The sequence below is a fragment of the Podarcis tiliguerta genome (assembly GCF_965153285.1).
Source record: "Podarcis tiliguerta genome assembly, chromosome: 7".
Taxonomy (NCBI): domain Eukaryota; kingdom Metazoa; phylum Chordata; class Lepidosauria; order Squamata; family Lacertidae; genus Podarcis; species Podarcis tiliguerta.
The window spans coordinates 7621187-7637512 of NC_139540.1; the positions used below are offsets into that span (position 1 = coordinate 7621187).

Genomic DNA, 16326 nt, shown 5'->3' on the forward strand with positions numbered 1-16326 from the left:
CAAGGGCATAGCACTGGAATGGCAGGTCCTAAGGACGTAAGAGGGAAAAAAAATGTGTCCCCACTCATGCCCCTTGGAGAAAATGTAAAATCTTACCTGTCTCACTCAAAGGTGCAAAACGGTCCCTCCTGTACTTTGTCTGGGTTTAATTTGATTCTCTGCCTCATAAGACAAGAGGATGCTCTTTAATAGGATATGGAGATAATTATCAGTTCACCAAGGAGGAGGAGACTATTGTCATTTATGTCCCAGAAGGCTACAGTCATGAAGACTAGGTTTGTAATTGGCTCTGGAGGAAGCAGCTCATGTCTCACATACTTCTTTATCTGTACCAGACAAATGGAAAAAATCAAGACCTCATCTCCAGATTTCTATTCAAGGCTGTCTGAGCAAGATAACAACTTCCTGGTCTTTTAACGTTCAAAAGCATTTGTCCCCTATGGGTCTTTTGTTGGGTGGCAGAAATGTCTATTGGTGGGGAGACATGATTACCAAGGGTGGTAGGTTATGCAAACTAGGTCATTCAGAGTCATTTGCTGTGACTTATGGAAAGGAGCAGATCCACCGGGTCATCCTTCTCCTCCCCACCTTCATTAGCAGGCAATTTCATGGTAACCCCCTGACTCTATTAGCAGGCAATTCCATGGTAACCCCCTGACTCTCACTCTAACTGTCACAACCACCATGTTTGATTTTTTTCTGCCTCTCTCTGACCCTCACTTCTCTATCTCTCTATGGTGAACCCCTGGGCTGAGCCTCAAAACCAGGTAGGCTCTTCCGCTGAGCTTTCTCATTGGTCAATCTACATTAACCATTTCCATCCCCCTATACTAACATAACCACAAGGAATGGGGAAATGCCCCATCAATGTCACATTTATTTCTTTCCATTGATTTCATAAAATTTATACACTGCTTGATTGTAAAAAAAGAAAAAGAAAAAAAACACCCCAAAGCAGCTTACAAATGAATAAACAGAAAAATCAAGAACAATCACAACCATACTTTAAAACATGCAAAAGTTAAAATACTGAAGCAGATCAAATATATGTTAAGCTTCTTTACATGATATATTGTGCTTACAGTATTATCATTTGAACTCCAATTAATTAATATCTATTTAATATCTATATGAAGCCATTGGATGCAGTCATTAGGAGTTTTGCAGCAAGGTATCAGCAGTGTAATGATGTTGACACGCAGCTTTCCCTTTCCATAACATAGGAATTGGGAGAGGCTGTGAAAGCTTTGAACCGGTATCTGGATGCAGTAGTGGTCTGGATGAGGGCTGAATTCTATGAAGATGGGGGCTCTTTGGGTGGGTGGTTCCCGTGTTTTGGAAATTGGCAAGTTCCCTATTCTGAGTGGGGTGGCACTCTCTTTGAAGGAGCAAGTGTGAAGTTTGGCAGTACTTCTGGATACATCGTTGTCACTAGATGCTCAGGTGCCTTTTCCAGCTATGGCAATTCCTGGACAGGGATAGCCTGACCACTGCAAGACCATGCATTTGTAACCTTGTGGCTAGATTACTGTGATGTGCTTGATGTGGGGCTGCTCTTGGGTCTGGTTTGGAACTTCCAGCAGATGCAGAATGCTGCTGCCAGATTGCTGATGGGAGCTTCTCGTTGAGAAAATGTGATACCACTATTAAAACATCTGCTCTGGCTGCTCCTGAGCCAGGTTCAAGATTCTTGCATTGTTTTACCCAGCCCCGAACAACTTGGCTCTAGGATACTTCAGGGATCGCCTGAAACCTTAAACTCCAGCTTGAGGAATTAGACCATTTGCATGAGCATCTTTGGTCACTCTCTGTTGTTGACGTTCATTTGACATTCTCTCTGTTGTTGATGTTCATTTGATTGAAGTGGCATGATTCCCCCCCCCCCCATTACATCTCTTAAGGAAATATTTAAAGTTGATTTTTAAAAAATGTCCTTCAGTCCAGGAGACTTTTACTATACCCCTGAAATGACACCAAAAAATAGCCACAAGAAATCATTTTAAAATAAGCAAAGAGCAATAAGAAAATGAAGCAAACACCAAGTACTAAAAGCATCACATATCAGCAGTTGAAGAAATGAGATGAGGGTTCATTTCTGTTCCTCCCCAGGCATATACAATCAACAGTGAAAAGCAGCAGGTTTACAAAAAAGAGAGGGCTAAAGGGAACATAGATTGTCATAGCAAGAGGTGTAATTGTGGAGCTCTCTGATTATTTTGAACGTATCACACCTGGGTTTGGATTGGGACATTATTGGCCTCCTCTCTGCAACCTTCCTCCTCCTTGAAAAGCCTCTGGAGTATGACTTTCATGCTCTCCCTAGATTGACCCCTCTTTCTCCTCCCAACCAGGAAATAAATCAGTGGCTTAATGCTGCTGTTTAGGCAGCAGCATAAGGCCCCAACGTGTAGTGCATTACGAAATGTAAGATGGGGGAAAGAAAATATTAAATAAAGGAAAGTAAATGGGAAAGCAAGCAAGAGGGAAAAGAGGAGCACCATCAGGATGGCTATTAAAACATTTCCTTGCTGCCTCTGCTGTGATCTCAAGCAAAGTTTGATGAAGAGGATCAGAGTGGAGACAGTCATGAGCGGGAGACACAACACAACACTCACCAGCAACTGGTACCAACCAAAAGCTACTCCAAAGACTACAATGTCATTAAGGATGTTCATGAGAGTGAGCAGGAAAGCAAGGCTCCATATGATGGCACACACAATGATGGACAGGTTGAGTGGCCGGCGACATCGATGCCAAATGGGGAAGACGACAGAAACACAGCTGTCGATGCTGATGGCTGTCAGCAGAAATTGACCGATGAGATTCGTGGAGAAAAAGCAATAGGCACTTATGATCCCTAAATAGTAAACGTCGAAATTGACAAGATGCGAATGAGAATTATCGAGGAAGGCAATTATCCTCCAAGGAACTGAGCCTAGGAGGACCCCAAGGTCAGCAACAGCCAAATTCAGGATATAGGTTGCGAAAGCAGTCCTTTTCATGCAAAATCCGAGAATCCAGATGACAGTTCCATTCCCTAAAAGTCCAAGGACGCTAATGAGGAAAATGCAGACAAGGATAATAATAACCGTTACGTCATATGATGGTATTTCGTCAACATAATCAGTATAGTCTGGGAGCTCGGTTGCATTGTGTTCTCTATTATATTCCTCTTCTGCACCCAAAGGGATTGGAGAGTGCAGGCCATTATTGGCCATGATGTTCAATCTCTTCTCTTTCAGCTACTTCTTGCAGAGTCACCTACTGGGAATAAAAGAGAAAAAAGTGAAGTTTGTTTACGGACTGCCTCGCCAAAGTGGTGCATGCACGCCATGTGATTATCTCCCACTTGGACTACTGCAATGCACTCTACGTTAGGCTACCTTTGAAGGTGACCCGGAAACTACAACTAATCCAGAATGCGGCAGCTAGACTGGTGACTGGGAGCGGCCACCGAGACCACATAACACCAGTCTTGAAAGACCTACATTGGCTCCCAGTACGTTTCCGAGCACAATTCAAAGTGCTGGTGTTGACCTTTAAAGCCCTAAATGGCCACGGTCCAGTATATTTGAAGGAGCGTCTCCACCCCCATTGTTCTGCCCGGACACTGAGGTCCAGCGCCGAGGGCCTTCTGGCACCCTCCCTGTGGAACGCCCTCCCAACAGATGTCAAAGAGAACAACAACTACCAGACTTTTAGAAGACATCTGAAGGCAGCCCTGTTTAGGGAAGCTTTTAATGTTTGATGCATTATGGTATTTTAATATATATTTTTGAAGCCACCCAGAGTGGCTGGGGAAGCCCAGACAGATGGGTGGGGTATAAATAATAAATTATTATTATTATTAAGCTGAAAAATATTTCACTGCTTCCTGCAGTTGGTTATAAATTTTTCACTTTTGTTCTCATTGTCAATTGAAACGGGAGAGATCACTGTGGAGTGCTGAGATCTCGCTTCAGTGACGCTAGTTTCTTAGGGAGCAACTCTTTGGACTAGAAGCGGTTGTAAATCAAGCAGGTTTAAATTCAGCTGGCATAAAGTTACGTCAGATTCAAACCCTGCCCATCAGGTGTGCTGCTTCTGCTCTGTCTAAGCCTGGCAGAAGGAAAGCAAGCCTTTAAGAACATATTCTATGCTGAGTTGCGCAGTTACATGACTGAGCTGAATGGGCTTGGGACCCAGCCTAAATCCCCACTCTCTAGCCCCATCCTCAGAACAACCCCAGAACATGCCTTTTCTAGGACTTAAGTAGGATTCAGTCCAAGCAGCCTCAGCTCAGCTGGCTGAGGGCCACATGAGCGAGAAAGATAAAACATTGTATCTCTTCTTTGTCCTCTTTTGGTTCTCACCCAACGTTACAACCCTTGACCTGACCCAGTTTATTCTGCAACATCTGCTAACACTCAAAGGGCTCAATGATTCTGGATCTAATGTTCTCTCCCTCCATCTGTCCCTCTGAACAAAACAATGGCCCTATACTGCGCAGGAGCAGAGCTTTCTTTGGCCCGAACTTTTCTCCAATTATTATTCTTATTGGTTCTCCGCTTGGCCAATCATGAGTGGGCAAGGGAACAGCCCGTCAGGATCTAGTACTCCTCCTTTTCTCCATGTGCGTCATCATCACCCAAGCCCAGGGCTCCTCTGCAAAGTCTGGGGCCTTGCATCGCAGCGCCAAGCGGAGCCGGGCCACTTGATGCTGCCTCTTCCTCCTCCTTCGCCCATGTTGCTCCCAGGTGGTGGTTTCACTTGGAGGTGTATCACAGGTGAAACTGCTGCCACTCATGAGTCCCTCTGCCACCAGGAAGCTGCCCTGTCACTCCAGTGCCAGCTGGAGAGGCAGGGCAGCTCCGTGGACTGGCAGAACTGACGGGCAGGGTCAGGGAGGCTTGGGGGGGCTCTTTGGGCTCTAGGGTGGGTCATTTCAGGGTGCTCCCCATTATACATGATTTGGCACACGTGCAGGGGCTTGTAATGGTACCCCCGTGTAAATGGGGAGCCATCTGTACTACAATGGGGCTCACTCCAGATTAAATTGTGTTAGGATTGCATCCTTAGACAAGGAGGCAGGCTTTATGTTTGGAGGTGCCAAAACAAAGTTATCTGCAATACAATTAGTCATTTAGGTGTTTTTTTTTTATAAAAAAAAATTACTTGATTGGGGGGGCAGCTGCTCCCTACACCCCCCTGGCTACACACATGCTTAGACATGAATAAAAACTTCCTTCTAGCATCTCAAAATTTGTGGTTCCTATTTTTTATTTTTCACAGTACTGTACCATCAAGTCCCGCATTGGGTACTTCCTTCACATCCACGAAGGATAGTGATTTTGTCTTATCTCTCCCCCCTGAGGAGTCAAAAGATAGAAGGAGACTCCATCAAGCACGTATCAGTTGTCTTCTGGTGGTTCCAGAAAGATTCACTTCCGTAACGACAATCATTCCTCTTACCTGTAGGAGAAAAAGCAGCGAAGATCCTCCAGTCCCGGTTGAACTGCGTTACTTCCAGCACTGAGCGATACACTTGCAGCCAGATCAGTAACTTGTTATCCGAAAGGAGCCTTGGGGAGCAAGCAAAAGGAAAGCCAAACTCAGCAGGGTATTTGAGGACGGCGGGAAAAACCTTCCTCCATCCTACTTTCCAGAGATATGAAGACGCTCTCTTGAAAAACCGATACCGACCGAGTTAGGAAATGAAAGACGGGGACAAATGAAATAGTTCAAACTCAGGAAATTTCACGGTAGTAACAGCAGCAACCGGGACAGAGCGATGCAACCCCATTGCTCTCAGAGTGAGGCTAATTTTAGAAGGAAGATACTAAGTTTGGAAGGCAAATGGGAAGGGAAGTGAGGAGGTGGTGCCTCTGGGAAGGGACTGCAGCGTGAATGAAGGGTGTGTGTGAAAGGATCTAGAGTGGAAGCTGGAAGGGACCTTGTGGGTAAGGAAGAAAGCCTGAAGGGGTGCTTGGAGGGACCTCGGGGATTGTCGCAAATTTTAGACAACCCTAAATGCCCTTTCTAAGAAGTGAGTCTATTGAGAGCAGACTTCCTTTGCAGTGAACAAGTCATAGGGTTGCACAGAGAGAGATCCCAGGACAGGTAGAATATCAGAAAGGAGAGTAGTGAGGATTTGTTATTGGAAATTGAACAGGGAAGGAACTAGCAGGTGAGGAAGAAAGAGAAAAGGAGAGATTTTTTAAAAATAAAAATAAAATCTAATTTATTGTGGGAATAGTCAATTTCTATGCAGTCCTCAGCAAAGCAGTTCAGAGACATTGTCTGTAACATTTTTACTGTGAAGAGTCTAGCTTCTAAATGTGAAGGATTTAGCTTGTTACCTTTGCTCTGAGCACCTTCTTGGTTGGAGGAAACAAAGGAGGAACCAGATCTCGGTTTGCATGGAGAAGGTTCCAGGTGTCATTCTTGGTATCTGCAGGTAGGACTGGGAAAATCCCTGCCTGCAACTGTGGACAGGTGCTGCCAGCCAGTGCCAACCAGCATCTCCCACCTGGCATTCCCCAGATGATTTGGACTACAATTCTCATCATCCCTGACCATTAGTCATGCTGGCTGTGGAGAGTGGGAGTTGGAGTTTGCAGGGTTTCAGGTAGGGAAAAGGTGTGCTAGGCATGGGGAGCCTCCAGCCAGCTGGCCAAACGAGACCTAATTTTGCTGGTAAGGCTGTTTCTCCCAAACCTCAGCCACCTGTCACACACATGATATCAACTGTGGGGCATACAAAGAATACATGACTAGAAAGGAACTATCAGGAGCTAGGTTTGGCATGTGGAACTCACTGTCAGCTGTTTGGTACAGACAGCAAGCCCCTTTAAAGTTATCTCTTTGCTGGAAGGATTTGCCTGCAAACTCTGCCTTCAAATGGATGGGTTTCCACCCACTTTTCACACTTGCCAACCTGTCTGCAAAGAAGAAGAAGAGTTTGGAATTGATATCCAGCTTTATCACTACCTGAAGGAGTCTCATAGCGGCTAACATTCTCCTTTCCCTTCCTCCCCCACAACAAACACTCTGTGAGGTGAGTGGGGCTGAGAGACTTCAGAGAAGTGTGACTAGCCCAAGGTCACCCAGCAGCTGCATGTGGAGGAGCGGAGGCGCAAACCCAGTTCACCAGATTACGAGTCTACTGCTCTTAACCACTACGCCACACTGGCTCTCATAGAATCATAGAATTGTAGAGCTGGAAAGCTCCATCTAATCCAACCCTCTGCAATGCAATAATCTTTTGCCCAGCGTGGGGCTCAAACCCACAACTCTGAGATCGAGTTCCATGCTCTGCTCGGTCTAAAAGGAAGTGGGAAGAAAGCCTGTTTGCAGCGCAGTTTGGATCTAAATTAGTATAATTGTATATGATATAAAGGAGATTCCTCTATCCTAATTTATTAACTACTTACAGGAAACAAAATTACTGCTTCAGAAGCTGCAAGTGGCTGCCCCAGAGAAAGTGGAGGCTGCTCTGTTAGAAAAAATGAGGCAATAACCCACCAACCTCTTTCTCTCTGCCTTTCAACTTCTTTCTCCTTAGTTGACCCTTGTAGAACTCAACAGGGAGGAGGATGGAACAGAAAACCAAAATTTGTTGACTCAGCCTGTCTTTGGTTTCGGCTCCAGAAATTATTGGGCTCGATGCCATCCACCTCAATGGTTCTGATGCATGTCAGCCACTCCTGCCCAGAGGTATCCTCTTCTCACAGAAGAACCTAGTAACAGAGATGATCTTGTGGATCTTCTTGCCCTATCTGAATATTGGTTGGCTGGTTGTATTTATATCCCATCCTTTTGTTCTTTCTTTTTATACTGCACTCTCAATGTAAAACACACACACACAAACACACACAAAAAACCCCAATCACTGTCACTAGCAAAAACCAAATGTAAACACTGTAAATTCAGATATAGGAAATGTAAATACAAATAAAGTGACAAGGGATCACTTCTAAGTAAGTTCCATTTTTTCACTAAGTGTGTGTAATATTTGGGGATGTGTGATAACCTTGTATAGTTAAGTGTTCAGTGAATTGAAACTGGCTGTAAGAACATTTTCCATTTATTCCTAAGTATTATTTGAAAGTTTGATCTCAGAGAGATCAGAAGAATTAAAGCAATAGGCAAATGTTTCCATCACATTATTTTTTAAAAAAATGAATTATAAATATGTCCCATGTTGCTTCCAGTGATACAACAATAAAAGCAACCACATTGCAAAACTTAAATACAATGAGCACAGAGGGGTAAAATAATCACTATTAGAGGACGTGAAGGGGGGAAACAGAGGACTGAGAGCTACCAGGTCAATTTTAGCCCCACTTGGCCAAGTACGTTGGTCTTTTTATAGCTGCTTCTGAAATAACATACTGTGCAGGGGAGAGGGAGGGGTGTTGGATGGAGAGAAAGAAGACCCTAGATTGCGTGTGCTGCCCACTAGGTCCAAGTGGAATGGAAAGTTATATTATGGAGGGTCCAGTAGATGGCAGCATTTGCCTGTTGAAATGGCCCTTGTCACCCACTCCCCCCCCCCATTTTGGCCAGCTCCTAAGCAGATGCAGGTCACTGAACGTCCCAAAATTTAAGTTTATACGGAACATGATTTTTGAACTTTGAGACCATGCCTTTCTCATAGGACTATTGGTTCTCTACCCATCCTTTGTAATTGTGTTGCATTTTCCTATGACATACTTTTTGCACTTAATTGTAAGCTGCAATCCACTACCCATTTAGGGTGGAGTAAGCCGCATTGAATGAGATGTGGGTGGCACTGTCGGTTAAACCACAGAGCCTAGGACTTGCCGATCAGTAGGTCGGCAGTTCAAATCCCCGCAACAGGGTGAGCTCCCGTTGCTCGGTCCCTGCTCCTGCCAACCTAGCAGTTCGAAAGCACGTTGATGTGCAAGTAGATAAAAAGGTACCACTTCAGCGGGAAGGTAAACAGTGTTTCCATGCACTGCTCTAGTTCGCCAGAAGCGGCTTAGTCATGCTGGCCACATGACCCGGAAGCTGTACGCCAGCTCCCTCGGTCAATAAAGCGAGATGAGCACCGCAACCCCAAAGTCGGCCATGACTGGACCTAATGGTCAGGCGTCCCTTTAACTTTTAAACCGCATTGAACTTAGTGAGACTTATACCTGAGCAGACGTTTGCAAGGCTGCACTGCAATGCCCATTCTGTTAGGAAACCTGATTGTGTCAATCAGCTCTGCAGTTCATCTGCTGACATTTTGCTAGATCAATCAATCAGGTTTATTGCAAGCCTGAAGGCATAATAAAAAAGCAGATAATAAATGCATCAGCAAATCAGTGTCAGTGTTCATCATAACAGTTAAGTACATTGTTGGCAGAATATAATCCTGTCTTGCCATAGCAATTTACTTTTAATAAAATTTATCCTCAAAGACATTCCTAGCAACTGTTTCTATAGCTGTGGGGAACTTCCTTCTCTTAGACACTAACCAATTCCAATACAGGCCATCTTCTGGTACGGCTACAAGGTTTTCCAAATAATGTTATTGCCGGCTAGTTTTGAGTTGTTGTTGTTGCTTTCCCACCTTTCTCCCAAGTTGGGATTCAAGACAGCTTGCAAAATTTAGAAACACATTATAAAATAAAAGCAGTAAAAATGAACAAGTTAAAAACAATAGTTAAAATACATCAAAAGATTTAAAACCAGCAGTTTAGGTTCAAGGATGCTTACACACCTTAGTATGTTGAAGACCAAACCATAGGCATTTGCTTGAAATCAGCCATATAAAATTAAAAACCAGGAAATGGGTTAGGAGAAAGCACCATAGCTCAGTGGTAGAACAACTGCCTTGCATGCAGAAGGCTCCAGGTTCAATCCTTGGCCTCTGCCTCCATTAGCCATTGACAGTTTGCAAGGCCAGCCCTACCATTTGACAGGGTGAGGTGGCAGCTGCAGGAGGTGGCTGCTGGGGAACAGGGTAGGATGTTTGAAGACAGAGTTGTGTGCATGTCATATGACATGCCTGTACCCCTTCTGAGATCAGCTGCAGTGGGAAACATCATCCCACCACCAAATTTCTAACACATGGAATGAAAAGTGGATGTCATCTTCTCCTTCGCCTCTGGCAGCAACATGTCTTTGCCCTGCTCTGCCAGACTCTGCTATTTTTCCTGGCTGCTTCAGCAACATCATTAAGTTTTAAGGAAATTTATTTCCAAATAGTTTTCCAAGGGATGGTTTATACTTGGAAAGTTAATGGGTGTCCTGAATGCATGATTCTTTAGAAAGGTATATCTTGGAAATTAATACCAAGTAGGCTTTATCTTTGCTTTAACAGGGGCTATAACTGTTCAATTGTGTCTCTGATCCTGCATTTTGGAGTGTCCCTAATCCAACCCAGATCTGAACCCCCAAATGCCCAGTCATGAAATTGCAGGAAAGGTGGAAGTGAAGAGGAATATCTCCTCTTCTCTCCCACACATATGCTTACTTTGAACTAACACACCTGTTGCAAGAACTCATCATTCCACCAACCCCATTCTTTGCTTCCAAGCTGCTATAACATATTTCAGAAAGGGCACTCTTTAAATTGGGGAGAAAAGGGATAATCAAAGGTCTAAGACAAGCATCATGTTGCTGTAGTCTTGCTGGTACCATCCATCTGTCCCAGGAAACAATGGAAGATTTCACCTTTGTGGGTGAAGTCAAACTGTTGGAGAGTTACAGCGCCTGCTGCAGCTGTAGAGACCAATACAGGAGAGACATGTTTTGTTGCAGTTGGGGCAGATGAAGACATCCAGTTATGCTGCTGCAGATGTGTTTCTTCTCTCTGTGTTAATCCAAGTGGTCATTCTTCCTCTGGTCACTGCTGTGGATGCACAACCTGGCTATTTGTCTCCAGGCACTGAGGTCATCTGCAGAGAAGATGATGATGAAGAAGAAGAAGAAGAAGAAGAAGAAGAAGAAGAGGAGGAGGAGGAGTTTGGATTTGATATCCCGCTTTATCACTACCCAAAGGAGTCTCAAAGCGGCTAATATTCTCCTTTCCCTTCCTCCCCCACAACAAACACTCTGTGAGGTGAGTGGAGCTGAGAGACTTCAGAGAAGTGTGACTAGCCCAAGGTCACCCAGCAGCTGCAGGTGGAGGAGCAGAGACGCGAACCTGGTTCCCCAGATTACGAGTCTACCGCTTTTAACCACTACACCACACTGGCTTTCACATGGTGGGTTTGATGTTGCCAGCCTTTGTGTCATGTTTGCAGATATCTTTGGACAGACAAGTTGGCCTGTCAATGGGCCAGGTGTCTGAAGCTAGCTCCCAATAGAGCACATCATTGGGGATCATGTAATGCATTGGGGGGAGGGTTGTCAAGTGAATGCCTATTAGCTAATGCTTTTGAGTAAGGAAGATGCTATGGAAAAGTCCTTTTTATCTTCACTAGGAAACCAACAGCCCAGAGCAAAGGATGAGAGTGAAAGGAAAAGTAACTGAATTAAAACTTGGCGATGGGGAGGGGGAAAGTGAGGCAAATCGCTGGATTCTCCAGCAGACCCCACAAGGCCAATCACATGGTCACTCACCTTGTCATGGACATTGGGGGGGGGGCGTGGGTGGCACTGTGGTCTAAACCACTGAGCTTCTTGGGTTTGCCAATCAGAAGGTCAGCGGTTTGAATCTCTGCGATGGGGTGAGCTCCCATTGCTCTGTCCCAGCTCCTGCCAACCTAGCAGCTCGAAAGCACACCAGTGCAAGTAGATAAATAGGTAGCGCTGCAGCAGGAAGGTAAACAGTGTTTCCATGCACTCTGGCTTCCGTCACAGTGTTCCGTTGTGGCAGAAGTGGTTTAGTCATGCTGGCCACATGACCTGTGGAGAAATGCCGGCTTCTTGGCCTGAAAGAGAGATGAGCACTACAACCCCATAGTTGCCTTTGACTGGACTTAACCATCCAGGGGTCCTTTACCTATTTTTTTTTAACCTTTAGACATTGGGAATCACCAGTAGGTCTGCCATCCTCCCTCTGTATCCCACCAAATCTTACATCTAGGGTTCTTCTTAGGCCACAGGTTTTGGCCTTGGTGCTGAATACATGGTACCCCATATGGTGGCCATCTCTGGCCTCTTGTTGAGGGGCATCGGGGGGTGGGTTTGCCAGCAGCATGGAGCTGCCTCCTCCCTTGTTAGGGTTGGGGGTGCCCAGTCTCCACAACACACCTGACAGAGGGCCAGATCCATATCCAGGGTAAGGGGGCTGCATAAAGCTTGTCACCATTTAATCATGTATATGTCAATTGGTCAGCATTATATTTGAGCAGTACGTCATCCAGCCTTGGCAGCAGGTGATCATTTTTATGCATCAGTGTTTTCTCTGATTATGTCTCTTACTTGTTGATTAATTCTCAGATAATTATATACTGGAGTTATCACTGGGGAACAATTTTTTTTCTTTTCATTTTCTGTTGCATGAGATTTTTCAACTGTTCTTATATGTTCTTTCAATGCTGAATTCAAATCTGAAATCGATTTTCGTGTACATGCTATAGTTATCTTTCAATTTCTGACTTTTGCCGATATGTCATATTTACACTGGGGATAAGTGGACACTGACACGTTGATCTACCCTAACCACATGGTAATTATTGTTTTGCAAACTTAATTTTTCTTTATTTTTATAGTTTTGTAACCTAAATATTTGTATTTTTCAGATCGGACCATGGCTTCTTCAAGTAGACAAGAATGTGTAATGTGTATACTGTGTATTACAAGGGAATACATTTTTTTTGCATACCTCCAACTGTACATAGATATACACGTCATTTTCAATGCTATACATGTCATGTTCAATGCTATATAAGTCACTTACATTTATACTCATATTATACTACCTTGGCTATGTGTTTAATAAAATATTGGACTCTTGCATTGTGAAAAACAAATATTATGGTGAAAAGTGAAACACATGAACTACAAAAAACCTAGAGCTTACAGAACAAAATCAACTTCAGATATGAAATCAGCACATCGAAATTAGGTTAGAACAACTGCAGGTGTCAATGCAACAATTTTTGTTGTTCCCTAGTGTTATTTGAGAGCATTCACACCATGGGGATTTTCCTGATTGAAGCTTCCTCTGATTTCTGAGTTCTCCACCCCATGCTTTATTAAATCTATATATTTAAGGAGATTATGTTCCCTTCAGATCTTGAACCTACCACCTTTTCTTCTCTCTGTATCATTTAACACTGATCATAGGCTGCTTGCACACCACACATTTAAAGCACATAATTTCTCTCAAAGAATCCTCCAAACTGTAGTCGTTGGAGGGTGCTGGGAACTGTGGCTCTGGGAGGGATAACTTACAGTTTTCTGAATTGCTTTGGAGAAGGCATGTGCTTGAATTGTGCATCAAATGTATGATGGGTAGGCATCCCTAGTGGTGAGCCCTTTGGACTTAAAAGCCTTTTGCACAGATGCACATAATTCATAAATATTACATATATACAGTGTGGAGAGAGAGAGAGAGAGAGAGAGCGCATGGCCAATGGCCAGGGATGATGGGAATTGTACCATATCTTAAGGACTGTCACATGGAAGATAGAGCAAGCTTGCTTGCCCCTGCTACAGACCATAGGACTCGAACCAATGGCTTTAGGTTACAAGAAAGAAAATTCCAACTAAGCATCAGGAATAATTTTCTGACATTAAGAACTGTTTGACAGTGGGGCGGACTCCCTTGGGAAGTTCTGGATTCTCCATCACTAGGAGTTTTAAAGGAGAGTTGTGTGGGGGTGGTATCTGTCATGGATGCTTTAAGCTGAGATGCCTTCATTGCAGGGGGTTGGACAAGATTAAGGTTACCAGATTTTTTTTCAGTGAATCCAGGGATTCACTTCCTATTAAATAGATGGATTTTGTCAGGGGACTGATTTGTAAATCCGGGGACTGTCCCTGGGAAACAGGGATGTTTGGTAACCTTAGACTAGATGACTTTTAAAAGGTAAAGGTAAACGACCCCTAAATGTTAAGTCCAGTCGCGAACGACTCTGCGGTTGCAGCGCTCATCTCGCTTTACTGGCCGAGGGAGCCGAGGTTTGTCCACAGACAGTTTTTCCGGGTCATGTGGCCAGCATGACTAAGCCGCTTCGGGTGAACCAGAGCAGTGCACGGAAACACCGTTTACCTTCCCGCCAGAGTGGTACCTATTTATCTACTTGCACTTTGACATGCTTTCAAACTGCTAGGTTGGCAGGAAGTGGGACTGAGCAACGGGAGCTCACCCTGTTGTCGTGGGGGTTCGAACCACCAACCTTCCGACCGGCAAGCCCTAGGCTCAGTGGTTTAGACCACAGCACCACCCATGTCCCTTAGATGACTCGGGGGGGGGGTCTATTGGTCTATGATTCTATGGAGGGTCAAAGGTTCCTCACTCATGTATGGAGGGGTGTATTCAACTAAATTTCAATCAGAGTAGATCTACCGAAATTAATAGACCCAAGTCAGTTGTGACCATTAATTTCAATAGGTCTACTCTGGGTACGCGGGTGGCGCTGTGGGTAAAACCTCAGCGCCTAGGACTTGCCGATCGCATGGTCGGCAGTTCAAATCCCCGCGGCGGGGTGCGCTCCCGTCATTCGGTCCCAGCGCCTGCCAACCTAGCAGTTCGAAAGCACGTCAAAGTGCAAGTAGATAAATAGGGACCGCTTACCAGCGGGAAGGTAAACGGCGTTCCGTGTGCTGCGCTGGCTCGCCAGATGCAGCTTGTCACGCTGGCCACGTGACCCGGAAGTGTCTGCGGACAGCGCTGGCTCCCGGCCTCTAGAGTGAGATGAGCGCACAACCCTAGAGTCTGTCAAGACTGGCCCGTATGGGCAGGGGTACCTTTACCTTTACCTTACTCTGGGTAAAGGTTAATTGACTACAGCTCCAAGTAACCACACACACCACTCTGGATAGCAGAATCTTGATTGAAAGAAGCATGTTGAGAATGGGCACGAATGATTTTGTATCAATTAAAAAATGCATTTTTGTGTGTGCTATAAACAGGTAAGCCAAACTTGCATCAGGGAAAAAACTATTCAGAATCTTCCTTCTGGAAGGCAAAGGATATTATATAGGGCCATAAAGTATCGTTAATCCTTGCTTTCTGCTTGCAGAAACATATGAGACAAAACTAGGGGGCACCAGCTGATATCTCTCTGCACCTCACAGCAGATGCCTCTGATCAAAGCTGCCCCCAAAATAAGAACCTGGGAATTTTCTACAAGGGTGGAGTGGCGGCTCCAGCCATCAAGCCACAGCTGAGCCACCTCCCAAAATATTCCTGCCATGGGCCTTTTAATTTAGACCACAAGCTAGAAAGCAATTTGGTAAGAATCTTCTCATCTCAAAATAACATTCCCCCCCCTCCAAATCTGATAAGATGCATAGCCTGCCTCCCCATTGTTTTTCCTCTCTTCAGCTTAAACCTCAGCTCAAAATACCTGAATCCGTATTTTCAAAGGGGTAGGAGGATTTTTTTACAGACCTAGAGTCATATTTCTATCCATCCAACACCCCCCTTCTTCCCTGCACAGTAAGTTATTTCAGAAGCAGCTATAAAAAGACCAAAATACTTGGCCAAGTGGGGCTAAAATTGGCTTGGGAGCTCTCAGTCTCGGTTTTTCTCCTTCACCTCTAATAGAGAAACTTGTGCCTTTTATTCCTTCATTTTCCCTTCTCTTTGCATCCGCCTGCTGGTCTCTTCCTTCTCCTCTTTCTAATTTCTTTTGATTCAAACCAACACCAATGAATTCTATCTCTCTCAGTTCTTTCTCACCTGGTTGATAGGTGAGACATCTGCTGGGAAAGGTGGTGATCAAAGGTGGTGATCAACTCTGGACTGAGTTATGCTCCTCTTTAAGATCAAGGTTAGACTCAGGGTTGTTGATGGACTCTGGGGATCCTCCTAGATAGTTGATGGAGAGTCAGGTGATTGCAGTGGCTTGGTGGGTCTTCCACCAGTTCAGCTGGGATTCCAAGTGTGGACCGCTCTTGGGCACAACTAGCCTAGCCAGTATGATCTATGCAGTAGTTAGACTACTGTTATGCCAGGCCTGGACAAAATTCGCCCTCCAGCTGTTTTGGGACTACAGTTCCCACCATCCTGACCACTGGTCCTGTTAGCTAGGGATGATGGGAGTTGTAGTCCCAAGAGATCTGGAAGGCCAAGTTTGGCCATGCCTGTGTTATGCATTTAATATAGGGCTATCTTAGAAGACTGGCCATCTTAAAATACAGCTACTAGCCACTGCTTTGTGGGCAGTGGAGAAGCTGCATGCTCCACTACCAGAGGTGGAGAGCAGACGGGGGTGT

At 44.8% G+C, this 16326-nt stretch overlaps 1 protein-coding gene across 4 annotated transcripts; it reads right to left on the bottom strand.

Moving 5' to 3' along the window:
- Positions 1 to 1985: 1985 nt before the first annotated feature.
- LOC310682671 (mas-related G-protein coupled receptor member X3-like) lies at positions 1986 to 5773 on the bottom strand. Of its 4 annotated transcripts, none has more exons than XM_083451753.1 (3): positions 5452 to 5773; positions 5280 to 5348; positions 1986 to 3261 (listed from the first exon to the last, which is right to left on the bottom strand). In XM_083451753.1, the coding sequence occupies exon 3, from the start codon at positions 3216 to 3218 to the stop codon at positions 2226 to 2228; it is 993 nt and encodes a 330-aa protein (XP_083307879.1). In that variant the 5' UTR covers positions 3219 to 3261; positions 5280 to 5348; positions 5452 to 5773; the 3' UTR covers positions 1986 to 2225. The 4 variants fall into 4 exon arrangements, with proteins under 4 accessions (XP_083307879.1, XP_083307877.1, XP_083307878.1 ...); XM_083451751.1 differs by having other exon boundaries at positions 1986 to 3264; XM_083451752.1 differs by lacking the exon at positions 5280 to 5348.
- Positions 5774 to 16326: the final 10553 nt, after the last annotated feature.